The sequence below is a fragment of the Histoplasma capsulatum genome, assembly GCF_000150115.1.
Source record: "Histoplasma capsulatum G186AR genomic scaffold supercont2.1, whole genome shotgun sequence".
Taxonomy (NCBI): Eukaryota; Fungi; Ascomycota; class Eurotiomycetes; order Onygenales; family Ajellomycetaceae; genus Histoplasma; species Histoplasma capsulatum.
In genome coordinates, this window is record NW_025544801.1 from 1,593,765 (window position 1) to 1,610,679 (window position 16,915).

Here is a 16,915-nt window from a genome sequence, read left to right on the forward strand (position 1 = left end):
CCTTTCTCTTTGTTTTGACTTGGGGTCCCCTCGAGCAGCTTAAACAAGCGGGATTACTAGACGCATCAGGGAGGAGGACTTAATGCCGGCTGGGAGGGATGACACAATAACAATCCATGCTAGGGTGTTCTGTGTACGGAGGAGTTCCGGTGCCAGTCTTCGGCAAGCATCATGCTGAGCCTCAACCACCGTCTAGGTAGTGAGCTCGCAGGAACCCCGTATCCCTTGATACTGGGGTTATCCTCACGAAGTTGGAAATAACTTTAGTCGACAAGCGCGCAAATCCTACCTAGCCATCGTGCCCAGACTGGACCCACAAGTCAACATCGATGGGTTGGAGATACACCATGACGAGCAAGCCATATCACTCCTCCTAGCCCAGTCCATTCCCGGGCTAAAAACGGGATACCATCCACCCCTCAGGATTCGTAGCGCTAATCATCCCTGCTCGACTCAATGCGGGAGAACGCCGGGCAAAAGAGTTAGCTGAGGGGAAAATTCCCACTAGTTCGTGACCTGGCATGTGGGGCTGGACTATTAGTTGGCGCCCCTCCTCCTGTCACAATTTTTTTGTTCAAAACGTCAGTGAGCTTGATAAGAGTATGAGAGCGTGGTGATATTTTAATTCATGTTGAAGGGTAATAGTGTTGCATACCAATATTTCTTGCTTACATTTACCAGATTCTATCATCCAAGGTATTTGTTATCCCTACATCAAATTATATGTTGTTGTCATTCTTCATATTTTTCTTGAATATGCAAGGAGAGCTTAATGCAGCCACCCTGCAGTGCTACTATCCCCCGATTCTTGAAGAATATCATCCAGTCATAATCATTAGGACATTGACCCAAGGGAGGGTTGACATTTTCCTCGTTACAGTCATCTGTTTCGACGATGAATCAATCTTTGCCTCATCACTAGGGCAAGTCTCAAAACCAATGACAGTGGTTGGAACAACAAGACGCAAAGTACAACAGAAGACCGTTTTGTTGTATACTCCAAAGCCCTTTCCAATCATCTATGAGGACCCCTCTCCCATAACGTGAAGGAGATGGGATGTTAACCCAAACTTTTATGTCTCAGCAAGAGCTATATCAAGCATGGTTAGGTGCGCTGCCTGTCTCCAAAGTTACTACTCCATAAATAGACGAGCAAGGAGGAAAGATGATGAATGAAGTAGCCCTGCGCGGCTGCTTCCAATCGCTTTATTTGCCGACTCGTATCCGCCGGTGCCTTAATGCTGGGCAAGATGCAGTAAAGCCGAGGTTGGGGGCCACAGAGCGCACAATACCCATCATTTTTGAATCCGGATTTCTGATTTCCGATGCCACTGCGGGAGCCGCCGGTATTAAGCTCACTTGCATGGGCCCTAAACGGCGAGAAGAGGTATTGACCAGGGAGTCCAGAGCCGCAAACTTTGCTTTCAAGGCAGTAGCCCCGGTAGGCCCTCCTGCCCCGAAACTTGGATGAAAAGGAGTCGAATATGAGTTTAACTCACGCTGCAAGGGTTTAGTGACAGTGATATTCAAAATAGCGTGTTGAATGAATATAATGGAGAAACCAATAAAAAGTTCCTTAGCCCTTCTATGTAACTCAACCCTTATCATATTACAGCGCGAAACAATGAGAGACTTCCAAGGAATGTTAATCGGGAAAATATGCAATGATGTAAGTTTTAACACGGGTGCTGATTATTTCATTATTCTCAGCCTCAAAGAACACCTGACAAAACGCCTTATCCAGGAAGATAAGAAATAAAGTACTCCGTATGACATATGAGGAAATAATCCCCACCCTTGGACTGAAGAGGAAAAATCGCCGTGTCCCTGTGCTTGGGGCCTATTCACTCGCCACCCTTCCCACCAGCCTCATTACCCTCATCTTCATTTTCCTCTTCTTCAACAGTGGGAAACGTCAATAGGGCCGCGATGCCACCCAGGCCCTCTAATCTCCTCCCGCTTTCATGGTCAGAGCTAAGAACCCGTACTTCTCCTCCATCAACACCCCTCACCCGATCTACCAAAGAGACCCATCGATGCCTTTCAGCAACACTCTGAGCGCGAAATAGCCTGTTGGAAATGATAAGAATGCCACCTCCACGGCCTACAGCGCCTTGCTCCACTGCCGACTCTACCTCTCTCGGTCCATAGGTGGCTTTGTTAGTTTCCTTGCGTAGTTCGGAGAAGAACTTGTCCATGAGTGAAGTCTCCTTTGCGTATTTGGTGTTCGAGAGGAGAGCTTGCACGGATGGGGATTGAAGCACCTCAGCAAGGGAGTGCATGTGGCCGGATGAGGAGTGGACAACAACAATGTTCTGTAGAAGGCCCTTCAAGCCCGGTGCAGATGTATTCGCTACAGACTGTATGTGTTTTTGAAATCCAGCCGCTGTGAAGCCGGGAGATGCTAAGAGTATTGGTTTCGAAGATGTGCTGTTACTTAAGCTTGCAGACGAAAGTTGACTGGTCGTCGCATTGATGTCGAGTAAGCGGAGGAGCGTATCGAGTGTGGTTTGGAAGAATTTTGTCAAGGCCTTTTCCACAGCGTATTAGTGTACAGTTATGACACCAGGTTCCAATTATGAGCATATCTATTGTTGTTTACCTTGTCACGATCAAGTCCGCCTTGTCTCTTCCGTGGAATGGATAATTCGACTTTCTGTTTCAAGACTGTCTGAAACTGGCCTATAAAGCAGATATGTGCCAGTCCTTCCTGCATTACCACGGCCACGGCTTCTGCCCTCCTATTCCCTCCTTCATCCACCGCCTCCTTCAACATGTCGATCGCGATACTATCCCATCCTCCGGCTTCACTTGAAGATTCGACCTGCTTCTCCAGAGTGAAATTCCGTTGTAATTCTAAGTCGAGTGTATGATGCTGTCCAATTTTGGTGTATTGGTTTTCCGCGACGACTCGGCCGGAGACATGGAGCTGGGAGCTTTGGGGGTCGAAATCCAAGCTCTTCACACGTATTTGCAGCGTCATATGTACTCGAGAAGAACTTGTAGTCCCTGTTGCAGATGTAGTGGTGACGCGACGGATCGCGCTCGCCTTGAGAAGGTCATCAGGTCGGATGAGATTATAACAATGCCACTGGATAAGGGCAACGATTAGTTTTGCGAGGGCGCAAATATGTTAAGCGAAGGACAGATTCTAGTAAATCTTTATGCTTTGAAGGGAAAAATGTTTTCAATAAAAGTCGACTTGAAGCCATTAAAAGAGAAGCATACCATATCCTCTGGCTCTTCGGGATAAAGAGTGACGGATCCAGAGCCGTCGCGCTCGATATTCTGTTTGATTAACCGCATCTCAGACGACAATGTTTGATCAGATAAAATATTGCGCAGATTCAACAGCCATGCACAAACGGGAGTTTCGCAAAGCCTGCGTATTACAGGAGGTCTAGGTCTTCAAATATTGGCCGCTTTTTGCGATTCAGTCTTCGAGTTGAAATTTCGAAAGAGGCGTCGAGGGAGGTTGGTGGGGTCATAGCCAAAGTAAAGATGTTATGCTAACCCCCGCCATTGCAAGCTTCAACGATGTCAATGCTCAATGGCTTTATTGGAGTTGAAGCGACTACATAGATATCGGTCAAGATCGGCAATGAGTCTGAATATGCAAAATGCGAACGATTATCTCAGGCAAGGGGCCCAAAAAGTGGATCCGGAGGGGAAACTTTAACTCTTCCACCATGTAGCACTTGTGGGCGCCATCTTTTGAAAACCATCACTGTATGTCCATCCAATTGCGAAATCTGCCTGCTCTTGTTCTACGCATAGAATACCCGATGATATGGCTCCCCTGAGGCTTCAATCGACTTACAAAATGAACTCGGGATATGAGATCCCAGTTCTAGGATTTGGAGTATGTATCTGTCATTCATCAATATCACCAGCCACGGTCAGGAAGAGACACCTGCACCAGTAAACAAGTAATTCCACAATTTCAGAATAGCCGCCAACATAAACTGATCGTTCCTTTCATTGGTACTCTACTAATTAGTGGCTGTGCTCCAATAGGTCTATCAAACGTCTGACCCTTAATAGATCCATTTCTTAAATCTATGCAGTATTTACTTACACATACGTATCTGATAGGCCTCCCGAAAAAACCGAGAAGGCCGTGTTGAAGGCTCTCCAAGTTGGATATAAACATGTACGCATCATATATTGGTTTTTTCTCGGCTATTTCTGTGGAGTCTTGTACATGTACATGTACACGTACAACATCAGTGACGGGGTCATCTTCATCGGGTAAATTTCTAATCGTTCTTTAGATCGATTCTGCGAAGTCATATCGCAATGAGGCCCAGTGCGGAGCGGCAGTTCGTGCCTCTGGCCTCAAGCGCTCAGACGTTTTCTTCACGACGAAGGTACCATGGCAGGCTATGGGCTATCAGAAGACTAAGGACTCAATAGAGTCCAGTCTCAAGGCAGCCAATTTTGATTATATCGATCTGTAAGTGCGTGAGTCTATGTGGAAACGAAGGCGTGATGTACTGCAATAGCAGATAAACTCATTTACTGAATAGTATCCTCCTTCACGCCCCATATGGCGGATCGGAAGCGCGCGAAGGATCGTGGCGTGCTCTTGTGGAAGCCCAAGTAGAGGGCAAAGTACGCTCCATTGGGATTTCTAACTATGGCGTCCACCATCTCGATGAACTGGAGGAATATAACAAAGACCTTGGCGGGAAAATCGACGTTGGTCAATATGAACTGCACCCTTGGCTCGCCCGTCCTGATATCGTTGAATGGTTACAAAAGCGCAATGTCGTTATTGAAGCTTATAGTCCCCTCGTGCAAGCAACAAAGATGGGTGATCCTCTGATTAAGAAATTGGCCCAGAAGCACAGTAAGTCTCCAGCGCAAATCCTCCTTCGATGGAGCTTGCAGAAGGTACGAATTCCCTGAATCCGCCATCCACCTGTTATCGACTGTTAAATTTTTGGGACTGCTGACATGTATTGATTTTTGTTAAGGGCTTTGTTCCTCTTCCCAAATCCGTGCATGATAATCGAATTGAAGAGAATTCTGAAATTTTTGACTTCGAACTCTCCCCTGAAGACATGGAGACTCTGAACACTGGCGAATATCGCCATGTTTGCTGGGATCCCACCGTGAGCAGGGACTAAATCCAAAGATCATCCGACTTTATGGACAATATGGGTTGGGTAGTATCAGTTTAGATCTCATATATACATTACAAATTAAGTAATTTTTGTGGTGCAAGTTTGTGTTTTATTTGGAATTCTGGCCACCAAATGGATCCAGGACTGGAAGATATGGGGTGAGCATTGTGGTGGAAGACAAGTGCCAGATAGATACCCAGGCAACTGTTTATACAGAGCTGCACAGCTTCGCTTCTTTGTGACTCTGTTTTTTTGTCTCCTGCTTCATTCACCATTCACCACAAACACAAGGGAGAAGTCCCATATTCACACACAAACAAGCACCATCCCCTTTCAATGTTATATTCCTCTGCTTTAAATAGTATCAAGACTTCGAGCCTGTTTAATAGGCTAGAACCTTCCCTTCCTACTCTCGCCACTCTTTGTTGAATATTTGCTCGTTGGCGATAGCCCCTATTTGCAATTTGATCTTTGGATTGCTCCGTTCGAGACTTATTTCGGTCCTTCATTCTCTTCAGCGGAAAGATTTTGTTTAATTTTCCGCATCATTTCTGCGGTTGCAATTGTCTTCGCTTTTCAAGATAGCTCTCCGCGAGGGACCACAAGGAAAACCCACAACACAACACCGTTTTGCTGTTACATCTGGAATATCCACTTTTGGAACAAACTATGTCGGTTTGAAGAGGGCACAGCCTTTTCAGATCCCTTACAGAGACATATTCCAGTTCAAAGTCTTCAAGATGCGCAGAAAACGACGGGCCAGTGGATCACCCCCGTTACCCCCATTTGAATATATGTCACGGAATCGTCGAGCTGTCTTTGGTGATCCGCCATCCGCATATTTGGCTGCAGTGATAGAAAGAAATGAGAGAGCACGCAGGGAGCGAGAACGATCCAGGCTGGAGAACGAGCAGAACCAAGGTGAAGAGGAGTTGCCTAGGAAAAAGCCTGCCCTTCGTAATAACCAAGGATATTCCTATCGAACTCCAGCAACAGAGAACGATTACCTCGTATGGTCCTGCCGTGGGACCCCGGCTTCGAATACCTATGCCCTCTCTGGAAGTAGTCATTCACAATTCGCTGATTCGGAATCTAACGGGGAGTCCCGTGAACAAAGTGATAGTATTATCACAGACCAAATCAATCACGCGGGTGATGAGAGCGACGGATATGGAGACGAGGATACTGAAAAGAGCCCAGAAAACTCAGAGCAAGATGAATCCGAAGGATTTGAAGAGAATTATGGAAATGGAGATGAAACATTTCAAGGTCTGGAAGACAGTGATAATGTCGCTGATATGGCTGACGACGAAAATACCACCTTTCAGAGACAGGATCCACGCGCATCTCCGACAATCGTGACGGACAAAGACGAAGAAGACGTGGGCAACCGGCAAGATTGTAAGTGTAATTTCTAACATCTAATATCCTCCTAATGTTAAGAATGAAAGAACAGGTAAACGGGAGGGCGGAAGCAATATTTTTGTGAACAAAGACATTCGCGCTCCTTTTCCCCTCGAGGTCGACGGTGACACCGTCAGCTTGCTACCGTCAGCTTCCAACAATGCCCTACATGCGCGACGCCGTTTTGCAATCCAGCGTAGTTTTGCAGTCTCAAACCGTTCAACTTCTCATATGTTTTCTCTTCCTGGTGCTATATTTGTTGACCCTGTTGATTTCGACGAAGACGACATCCGATCCTTGGCGCACAACTTGGCTCGTACATGCACAACTCTTGGGTTTGAAGGTAACGAAGTTTTGCCAAACGAAAATACACCACCAATTGAAGCAATTACTCGGAATCCAGGACATCGACTGGTGGGACACCGTTATAGCCCTGTTCCGCAAGGTCAAGGCGCTTTTCATGCTAATAGCTCTCGATCCGCGTTGCTCCCCAATGTATCCACTTCCACATCTGAGGCAACTTTTGATGAATCTCTCCGTGAAGAAAATGATGGCACCGTGCAATACCCCGACGAGTTCGCCTCTAACTTGGAATATCAGATCCCGGATTGGTAGCTCTTTCTCATTGTGTCTCGTTTTGCGGGTTGTTGGCTCAGCCTTCGCAAACTTGTCTGTACCTTCTGAGCAAGACTTCCATATATTTCCGAATTTCTTTGTACTCTGTTTCTGGCCGTATATGTAACCTTTTATTTGGTTTCTTGTGAATTGCTGTTTCGTAAGTTCCTTTAGCTTTCACACAATTTCGCTCATGGTTATGCGTTTGGATTGTTCTCTGGGATAATATGTTTGGATGGAATAAAAAAAGGTGTTCAGGAAACAGAAGGAGATGGAGCCACCTCCAGCTGAACCATTTTTGTTCTGCTATGTTCTGGATGTTCAATGGAAGTAAACATTCGAAGGGATGGTAGAGAGGTCTTTCAGTTGTTCAAGAAACTTACCGTTTTTCCATTGCAGTCTCTCATTTCTCCCATTGAAAAAAAGACGAATCTGCTCTATTTTGTCTCTTAGGAACTCTAGTCCTCGGTTTCCGCTTCATTTGAGTGATAGATTTTTTTTTTTTTTTTTTGGGACGAAACGGCATGATGTGCCAGTTTACGACGAACTGTTCTCATAAAGGAATATCGCGAAAACTTCGTTCGGCGGAGCTATTTTAATGTGGTCAACCGGTAACTATGCTCAGTTCATCCCCCCTGTTTCTTCACTCGTAGTAGGGGTAAGCCACCTATGATATCATGTATCCGTAATCCGTTTTTTTTTGTTTGTGCACAAATGGTTCGAACAATATATATGTGAAGAGAAGGTACGCTGCAAGCTTTTGTGGATACTTTTTGGATTTCTTTTTCTTCTTTTCTTTTGTCAACGATTTTAGAAGTAAATTTCATGTTGATATCCGGCGAGTTAAGGCGGAGGAAAAGGAAATGGCAGTAAAAAACAAGAGGGATAAATAAAATCAATAAAATCAATATGATATTTCCAGTACAAGGAGGTCAAGCAAGAGAGCTGAGCATTGTTGAGATATTCGGGGAAGGAGAGTAGAGGGCCATGCGCAGCAGGGAAGAAAGAGGAAGGCAAAATAGACTTATTAGGCATGCGTGTAGTTTCGATTCAAAGACAAAAGGGGAAAATTACAACAAAACAGAAAAAACCCCGCTATGCCCTCCGTCAATCTTATGATTTTTGGTCTCTTTATATTGCCATGCATTCCGCGTCAACGTAAGTCCCCACACGCCGCAATTCATTATGAACGCCTGAAGAGAAATCGCTGGATTCATGCCGTTGGCCCAGAATTTATCATCGTCTTTCCTCTCCTTTCCTTGCATTTCCCTGGTGAATGATATCTCTTTCCTGATTTTCTCCGAAATACAACGCTTCTGAGTCGGGGATGTGACAGAAACCAGATCCAAGGATCCGCCGCCGGCCCTCTCGGGATATCTCTATTCTCCCCACCCTCTCACACACAAATATACAACACATTTCAAAAGGACACTACTCCTCATCCTCCTCCTCCTCATCGACCGTCGTCTTGGCAATGCGGTCCAAATCCCGCTGGCCACTCTGGGTAATTCTCCGTCCACCTTTCTCCTCATCGAGTTCGAGCACGCCAATCTTCTCCAGCGATTGGATTACTTTCCGGTCCACGGAACCGCTAGCATCGACATGATGGGAGGGACGGGAGCCACGGTTCTTCTGACTTCCGTGGACTTTCCGTAGACGGCCAACACCGACAGTCTTGCGGAGGTAGATGTGCCGGGCAACGGAAGCAGCGCGAACGTAGTACCTATTTTGAGTGGTGGGATTTTCAGCCCAAATGCGAAAACACACTTGCCGATGCCGACGACAATCCGACATACGGGTCGATCGAATAAAAGTGAAGGAAAATTGACATACCAGTCGATAGATTGAGGAGGAAGCTCCTTGCCTTTTGATGTCTTAACAGTATCGACCCATCCTGTATCGCAATAGTCGACGGTTAGATATAGAGAACTTTGCACTTGTATATTCGCGCGAGGATTGCTTTTCGCTTTCCATAGAACAAGGACGTTGTGAAAAGTGGGGATCAACGAAATAGGAACGGACCTGGAATTGGCAATTTGCCTTGTCTCTTCAGGAAAGCGGAGTATGCCGCGATGAACTTTTGCGCCTGTAGATCAAAGGAAAAATTGTATATCAGCCAACCGATGCTATCAAGGATGGATGAAAACCCCGGCATCACCACAAGTATGCAAATAGTGCACTTCTCCATTTCCTGAGTGCTTGCTGCCTAATCGCCATCTCAAAATATTTTGGGATCTCTTCTCGATCAACCGCTTTTCAGCGATATATCCAGCATGTCATCGTCTCAGCCTAAACCCTCACCATCTGATATACCGAATCCCATCCCTCGATCTGAAGCTTTCGTCTTCCTTTTTCCCATCCACCTAATTCCATCCCCCAATGGCTTCCCAGTATAGGCGCACATCCTTCACCCCGACCCTGCTTTTGAAAAACAAAAACGACCAAAGACAAATCGAGAAAAAGAACAACTTACATCCACATCACGAACGGTAACACCTCCCATGATTGCGATTGTCCTTTTAATGCCTTGGGGGGCAAATATGATAGATCAAGCGGCGGGAGGAAAACGCGAGAGGTGTTATGGGAGTAAAAAGTCCGCTGGTCGGTTTGTCGTCTCGGTCGTGGTCAGCCTCGCTTTGAAATTTCGCTTGTTCCATCTCCAACTGTGTGGTTGTGGAGGGTTCAAAGTCGCTTATCCTATTTGGGACTAGTTGTACCCTAAACACTCCGATATGCTGTCTTCATCAGCCACTAAACCTAATTCGCTCACTTTTGGCGATCTACAATGAACCTCACATTGCCTTCAATGAGACGGCGGGCCCCATACAGTAGTTTAAAAAAAAGAAAAAAATCCATCAATGTCATTATTCGTTAATGTTAATATATGATCTAATACAGGGAATATTATTGATCTGTCATGGCATCTATGATGACCTTGGACAGCAACAATCAAAAGGTTCCTTCGAAAACCTCATCCTTCTCCGATCATGTCCGGAAAACGAACATGCCATAGCAACCTAACCGCATTCCGTAAACAAACGAACATAATAAAATTTAATAAGAATAAAAATCAAAAATAATACCCGGAGCTCAATGTCACATCGCCCCTGCTTGAACGCCGATGATGCTAATACAAGAAAACAATCGATCAAACTCTATTATAAGGTCGAAGCTCTCTGAAGGCCAACGCAATACCGTACAAAAAGGGTATCGATAAAATGCTCGTGTTTGATTCCCGGAGGTCGGCATCTTTCGAATTCGTCTATTGCGCCCTGAACGGAGAATCCCTTTTTCTCGATAAGATATGAAACGACAAAAAAACCGGTCCTGTTAAATCCGTAGTGACAGTGAACTCCAAGTACTGGCCGCAGAGCCCCATCCGGAAGGGCATTGGATATAGCCGATATTTCTTCCTCCAGGCGAACGACCAGAGACACAAAGTCACGGACCTCATCAATAGTCGGAGGTATCTTGGACACCGTTGGAAGTTTGTGATACTGGATCCCACTTTTCTCAAGCTGGGTGGGATCGTAAACCGGGCTTTCGTGACTAATATCAATGACTGCATAAATTCTTCCTTTCCACTTTTGCGCAAAGGGTATTGGTGTGTGTATCTCATCAACCTCACGCAGGGTCTTCATCGCGACAAAAGTATCGCCCATAACATCTGAAACGGAATCGATTGCTTTCCATTTCTCCAGGTTCTTGACGTCCCATTTCTTTGAAGTGGTTAGATGTTGAAGCTGCCATCCCAAACTCAGACGAGGGTCAATATATTTAGGGAAAAAGTCTTGGATCAACCCCGAGAGTGTGCGACAAGTATGCCGGTCGTAGAGTAGAGCATGGGAGGCAGGTGCTGGAAATATATATGCCTTTATACCTTTTTTCCCGCCACTCGTTGTATTCTCCGGCTTCGATAAACCAGATGGACTAACGGTGTTGGTAAGATTCCTTCCAACTCTTCCTTTCAGCGAAGGCCGCGCATCAGGGGGGGTATTTTCGTCTCCAACACCCCCTCTTGCTGGCTGGCTTTCAGGAAAAATTGGTAGGGTACCATGATCACGGTTGAAATACTCGAGAATTTTGGTAACCTCCTCCGGTTTCGTTATCTGGTCAGATTCACCCGCTATAAGTAAAAGCGGAACGTGCACTCCTCCCCATACTTTCTTTCCGGGGAGACCCCCTACCGATTTCCCTAAGCTGTTGTACGACGGAAGGGCGCCCCATGCCATCCTCCTCCATACTGGTGTCTTACTCTGCTGGTTGAACCGAAGCTGGAGATTTTTAGTTTCCATGTCAGCACCTTCCCCAACGAACCTCATAACGCTGGGGCTATTAGGTCCGCCTCGTCTGTCCCATCGTCTAAAAAGGTCGAAAATCGGGTTTGGAATATAGAGAAGCCTGCGGAAGCTTTCAGTCGTTTTCTCCAGAGGATGGCCAGCGGGTGGGCAAACTGCAATCAATCCAATGATGTGCTCCTGCAGGGACAACATGAGAGGAGATTCCGATGACGCAATCAACGCCGAAAGCGAACATCCCAAACTATGCGCGATGAGGACAATCTTTTGGCCTCTTTCCTTGTCGCGGTACTGGTCAATTGCCACAGCGAGCAAAGTTGCAAGTGCTTCGACTGAGTATGCCGCCCAGGACTTTGGCGAAAACGAAGACAGCCCGCAACCTGGAAGATCGATGCCAAAACAGGGAGCAACATTGACCAAGCTTGTTAGGAGAGGATGGAATTGGGTAAGGGAGCCCCCAAGCCCATGAATAAATACCAAGAGCGGTAAAGGCGATGGTTCAGTGGGGAGCTCTTCGATATGGGGGTGAGGGTAGAGGAAAGTCCTGATGGAAGGGTACGTTGCGATTGGGGTGGTGTAGGAGATATTCGCGGAGTGCTTTTTAAGCAGCCCTGGATCAGTATCGTGCACACCTAATAAGGAAGACACAGGTTAGTGATATACCGAACCGAAGAGATTCTAGTACCGAATTGCTGAAGCAGCTTACCATTGCGTTTAAGGTGGGCGCTCCGAGAACTAACCGAGCGACCATACACATCGAGCGCCTTATCCTTTTCCTTCACAGAAACGTCCATATCATCATTCGAACCGCCATCGGAATTGGATGTCGAGGGTTGTTTACCCAGTAACACGTGAGAGTCTTTCTTTCCACCCCTAGGAGCACATAGAGCGCAAAGCAATAGAAAACAACCAGTCATGGCCACAATAACAGGGATACCGACTGATTTACAAAATACGCTCGTCACTTCACTTGGCGCAAAGTCACCACCAGAAGTCTTGCTTGGCGCGGCATTGATACAGCTCAGAAGATGCAAACGGGAGCAGCCACGACTGATGTAATCCGAAGAGAAATGGATGATAGCTGAAATGGGTGAGAAGAAACGGCTAACAACAGAAGTGGGAAGGGTGGAAGATGGTAAAGGAGATTGTGTGGGTGTCGTGGAAGCACTCATCGGCATTTTGTAGGTAAACGGGTTCTCCAGCTCTATATATGAAACTAAAAGGAGCAACCAGAAAGGCCCACGTGCTCTTAACTGGGATTCCCTAGGGTCTCGGGAAAGGGTTGGGGGATGAGAATCGACTGGGATATTTCCCAGTCCAATGCAGCTGGAGACCTGGCTGTTGGGCCGCTATTATTGCTCCTGATTGTAATGTTCTCTCTTTTTTCACCAACCCAACGGAGCGTACCATGCGGTCAAGTTGAGGCCGCCAACCAATGACGAGTCACAGGAGGCAGTGCTCAACACCAGCCTGTTCGTTTTGCTGGGGTGAATTTTCAAATCGGGAGAACATATGTCTGACAACTGGCAAGTGATAAGGCCACTGCGCAACGTTGACAAGAAGATGTAGACAGTCTATGTTTTGACACCCAGTCATCCAAACTGAAGGTAGCCCGTCGCCTATGATAAGGAAGCGACACCCAGATTTCCGGGGTTCGAAGCTTCCACCATCTGTATACGTGGAGCTGTAGCCCCATAAACCACCAAGTTTAAGCCATAGTACGGTCGGTAGCTGCGTCTAGAACAGTGAAGGCAGAATTTTGCAGGTTAAAATACTGGGTTGAACCGCTGCTCTGGTAAAACGCGTTTGGGTGGAGGTACGTCGGGTCAGGATAGTGCTGAATCTGTTTCTTGAAAAATGGTTCAGTTCACAGTACTTTTAACGCGCATCAATGCGTTGGTATAGACCTATCTAGCGGCACGTGCGTATTGGAGACACGGTAAGCCTTACAGGCAGGGGAGGGTTGGGACTAGACTTGGAATAAATAATTGCGGCGTCATCCAGTCTGGCACCAAATTATAGAAGTTGACCGATCCAAGATTGGAAGAAGCGGACTACCTACGGACACTGGATCACGTGGGAACATGATTGGATAAGCCCTAACTACTTCGCAACAGGAGAGCTACAGCAACAGAGCATGGAGGGTTATGATTGGGAAATATTTCAGATACTTTGTTAAACTTGGCAATAGCAGAGGTATATTCATAGCCACGTGGCTATCCTGAATAGCCCTCTTGCAATAACGGCCAGCCTGCTCCCAACCCTTCACTGTGATCGTTGCAACCAATGATAACCCTCTATCAAAACATATCCGTCATTGCGCCATGCGAAGCATCGCCAACAAGCCTCATGTACTTGGCCAATGTCCCGCGCGTAACATGTGGCTTCGGCGCTTCCCAGTTCTTCATTCGCTCAGCAATGTCCTCATCCGAAACTGCCATGCTGAGCTCATTCGTCTCTGCATCGATCGTGATCAAATCCCCATCCCGTACCACAGCGATAGGCCCACCAACAGCAGCCTCAGGGACGATATGGCCTACGATAAACCCATGGCTGGCACCAGAGTATCTACCATCTGTGATTAGAGCGACATTTGTGAGCTTGGCTCCCATCAACGCAGCACTCGCTCTGAGCTGTTCCGGCATACCGGGCCCTCCCTTCGGCCCTTCATATCTGACAATCAAGACAAGGTTCTCTCCCCGTGGAATTAGGCCTTGGTTAAGCGCTATATCGAGTTCGTGTTCCTTGTTAAAAACTCGGGCTTTCCCTCTGAATTTGGTGCCTTCTTTCCCGGTAATTTTAGCGACTGCACCACCAGGGGCGAGGTTGCCTTTGAGAATTTGTATATGACCGGTAGACTTTATAGGGTTAGCTAGTGGATGGATTATGGCCTGGTCCTGCGGGAGAGATGGGAAAGACTGGATGTTTTCCGCCAGTGTTTTGCCGGTTACCGTGAGAATATCGCCATCCATGAGACCTGCTGCTACCAGCAGCTTCTGCACCGATGGTATTCCGCCAATTTCATACAGGTCCGCCATATAGTACTTCCCACTGGGCGCCAAGTCGGCAATAAAGGGGATTTTATTGCTTACTCGTTGGAAATCATCGAGTGCTAGTTCAACCCCGGCAGTTCGAGCCATAGCAATCAGATGAATAACACTGTTGGTGCTTCCACCCAACGCCATGGTGATGACCAAAGCATTCTCGAAAGACCTTTTCGTGAGTAAGTCACATGGCTTAATGTTCTTTTCCATGCATATCCTGATGGCGTCTACGGCTTTTGCGCACTCACGCATCTTCGATGGTACTGTGGCCGGGGTGGAAGAGGAGCCTGGTAAAGTTAAACCCATTGACTCGATAGCAGTTGCCAAGGTGTTTGCTGTGTACATCCCAGCGCACGCACCGGCGCTAGGACAGGCATTTTGCTCGATGTCCTCCATGATCTCGTCTTTATTTTTCGATCGATCACCACCATCATCAGGCTGTGTTAAGGTGTTATAAGCGTATGCACCTGCGGCTTCGTAGCAAGTCGAAATGTTGATTCGTTTTCGGAGGAACTTGGAGTATCCGACTTGAATAGTCCCACCGTATATCATCAAGGAGGGTCTATTGTGTCTCGCCATAGCCATTATGCAGCCAGGCATGTTTTTGTCACAACCGGGAATCGCAATACAGGCATCGTGATATTGAGCGCTTGTGACGGTTTCGATACTATCTGCGATGATCTCACGGGACTGGAGAGAGTATCGCATGCCTAAAAACCATGACCTTTAGCTTCACTTTGTGAACATAAAATGAATGTGATGAGTGGGTGATAATAGAAAATATAAGTCAACAAAATGAAAAAGGAACCCACCCTCACTGCCCATAGAAATCGCATCCGAGACACCAATAGTGTTATATTGCCAACCCAACATCCCCTGATCCGTAATTTCCTTCTTTACCGTCTTGCCGAGATCCAACAAGTGCATATTACAAGGATTCCCTTCCCACCATACCGTTGCAATGCCGACCTGCGGGCTATTCTTCATACTCTCACGATCAGGCACCCCGGCACCATATAGCATTGCCTTCTCATGTGAAGGAGAAAAAGTAGGCGACATTAATTAGTATCCTTCTAAATGAAAAATTAAACACTGGCCACACGTTAACACCGCCGGAGAAGAACCCTAGCTATGCCAGTAACAGAGAAAACAGTGTGCGAGTATAAATACCTGGGCTCCAGGAAAGCCATGGTCCTTAGTAAGAAATGTAGAATACTTATTCAATACTGGTTTACCATCACGGGTCGCATTGTCCGGGAGGCAAGGGAATTGGACATATCGCGGCTCTTCGAAGGCGTCAACCTGTTCTGAGTAGGTAGTTGCAGTAGCCATTGCGGCAATCCAGATGAGGAGTGTAAAGAATTGAAAGAAGCCAAATTTTTCAAAAACTAATTGAATAGCTATATTAGCAATTGCTAAGCATCGAATGGCAGGGCCTGAACTTCACTGAGTTGATTAATCGAGGCTATCTCAGGGTATTCCATGCATTATACAACAGAGTGGCGCTAAATGGCGGGGAATTGTTCACCGGACAGATAAGATAAGGATCGACCTCGGGTCCGTTCCCGCCAAGACCAAGCTTCAATGGAGATGGAGTAAGCAGTTTCTTGCACAGCAGCAACAATGCCATTGCATTGATTGATATCGATGTCAGACAAATATCCCTACCCTTAAGCTTGTCCCATTCAAAAAGCAGTGTGAGAGGGATTGTCCAGGCACCACTGTTCAAGAGGAAAAGACCCATCACTATATTCAATACTGTGTTTACAATATATACAATGTTCAAAGGAGGCGCTGGCGTGGGAATTCATCTGGTCTTAATCTAATTAAGCCCTACTGGCCCTTGGATGAAAGTATTATATCAATAGGAAAGGGGGCCCCAAAGAACAGAGCAGAAGCTATTGGAGCATGGAAGCATTGTTGGCAGCAGTTATCTCAGAAGATAATCCAAGCATTGATAAAGCATATCCTTACTCATATTGACAATATTATTGCACTAGAAGGAGGAAATATGAAGGGATGTAAAATTCTATTAATAATTATGTGGTCGAGCCAGCGAACCATGTTCAAGCTGTAACGCGTCCGTAACCTTAACTACTAGTATCTATATATATATAATAAGACCTCAATGCACCACACCTCTGGCCTGGCATATCTCGCACTTGACATCCCGAAAACTCGGCAGCGACCCATCATCGCCCACAAACAAGAACGCGTGAATATTCACCTTGCCACTGGATCGAATGTAGTCTGCCCATCACCAGGAACGCTTGTCTGCTTCGAAGCTGGTGACAGCCCTTTGAATTCTGCTATATTACAGAGTAATAGACTGGATATCGCTCTGAGAAACTAAAGAATTTAGTTGAAATTCGGGACGTCATCAACAACAAATGTACTGTACATACATTCATGCAGTCGACTAGGC

General features: G+C 46.5%; 7 protein-coding genes across 7 annotated transcripts; 3 read left to right on the plus strand and 4 right to left on the minus strand.

Annotated features, from left to right (window-relative positions):
* Positions 1 to 1,168: 1,168 nt before the first annotated feature.
* Positions 1,169 to 1,471, plus strand: HCBG_00504 (uncharacterized protein; the record flags this gene model as incomplete). The annotated part of the gene is made up of 1 exon (XM_045427554.1): positions 1,169 to 1,471. One exon carries the CDS (start codon positions 1,169 to 1,171, stop codon positions 1,469 to 1,471), a length of 303 nt encoding a protein of 100 aa, XP_045291529.1.
* Positions 1,472 to 1,844: 373 nt separating this feature from the next.
* Positions 1,845 to 3,589, minus strand: HCBG_00505 (translation release factor eRF1; the record flags this gene model as incomplete). The annotated part of the gene is made up of 3 exons (XM_045427555.1): positions 1,845 to 2,531; positions 2,603 to 3,091; positions 3,229 to 3,589. 3 exons carry the CDS (start codon positions 3,304 to 3,306, stop codon positions 1,845 to 1,847), a joined length of 1,254 nt encoding a protein of 417 aa, XP_045291530.1.
* Positions 3,590 to 3,736: 147 nt separating this feature from the next.
* HCBG_00506 (aldo-keto reductase) lies at positions 3,737 to 5,623 on the plus strand (the record flags this gene model as incomplete). The annotated part of the gene is made up of 6 exons (XM_045427556.1): positions 3,737 to 3,862; positions 4,018 to 4,028; positions 4,096 to 4,153; positions 4,275 to 4,456; positions 4,530 to 4,896; positions 4,980 to 5,623. The coding sequence occupies 6 exons, from the start codon at positions 3,791 to 3,793 to the stop codon at positions 5,130 to 5,132; spliced, it is 843 nt and encodes a 280-aa protein (XP_045291531.1).
* Positions 5,624 to 5,923: 300 nt separating this feature from the next.
* On the plus strand, positions 5,924 to 7,148 carry HCBG_00507 (uncharacterized protein; the record flags this gene model as incomplete). Its single annotated transcript, XM_045427557.1, has 2 exons — positions 5,924 to 6,530; positions 6,586 to 7,148. 2 exons carry the CDS (start codon positions 5,924 to 5,926, stop codon positions 7,146 to 7,148), a joined length of 1,170 nt encoding a protein of 389 aa, XP_045291532.1.
* Positions 7,149 to 7,905: 757 nt separating this feature from the next.
* HCBG_00508 (ribosomal protein S16) lies at positions 7,906 to 9,756 on the minus strand (the record flags this gene model as incomplete). Its single annotated transcript, XM_045427558.1, has 4 exons — positions 7,906 to 8,871; positions 8,982 to 9,042; positions 9,171 to 9,234; positions 9,622 to 9,756. 4 exons carry the CDS (start codon positions 9,649 to 9,651, stop codon positions 8,580 to 8,582), a joined length of 447 nt encoding a protein of 148 aa, XP_045291533.1.
* Positions 9,757 to 10,306: 550 nt separating this feature from the next.
* HCBG_00509 (dual specificity phosphatase) lies at positions 10,307 to 12,624 on the minus strand (the record flags this gene model as incomplete). Its single annotated transcript, XM_045427559.1, has 4 exons — positions 10,307 to 11,257; positions 11,404 to 11,422; positions 11,466 to 12,078; positions 12,153 to 12,624. The coding sequence occupies 4 exons, from the start codon at positions 12,622 to 12,624 to the stop codon at positions 10,307 to 10,309; spliced, it is 2,055 nt and encodes a 684-aa protein (XP_045291534.1).
* Positions 12,625 to 13,746: 1,122 nt separating this feature from the next.
* HCBG_00510 (dihydroxy-acid dehydratase) lies at positions 13,747 to 15,822 on the minus strand (the record flags this gene model as incomplete). The annotated part of the gene is made up of 3 exons (XM_045427560.1): positions 13,747 to 15,200; positions 15,303 to 15,516; positions 15,661 to 15,822. The coding sequence occupies 3 exons, from the start codon at positions 15,820 to 15,822 to the stop codon at positions 13,747 to 13,749; spliced, it is 1,830 nt and encodes a 609-aa protein (XP_045291535.1).
* Between the last annotated feature and the right edge of the window lie 1,093 nt (positions 15,823 to 16,915).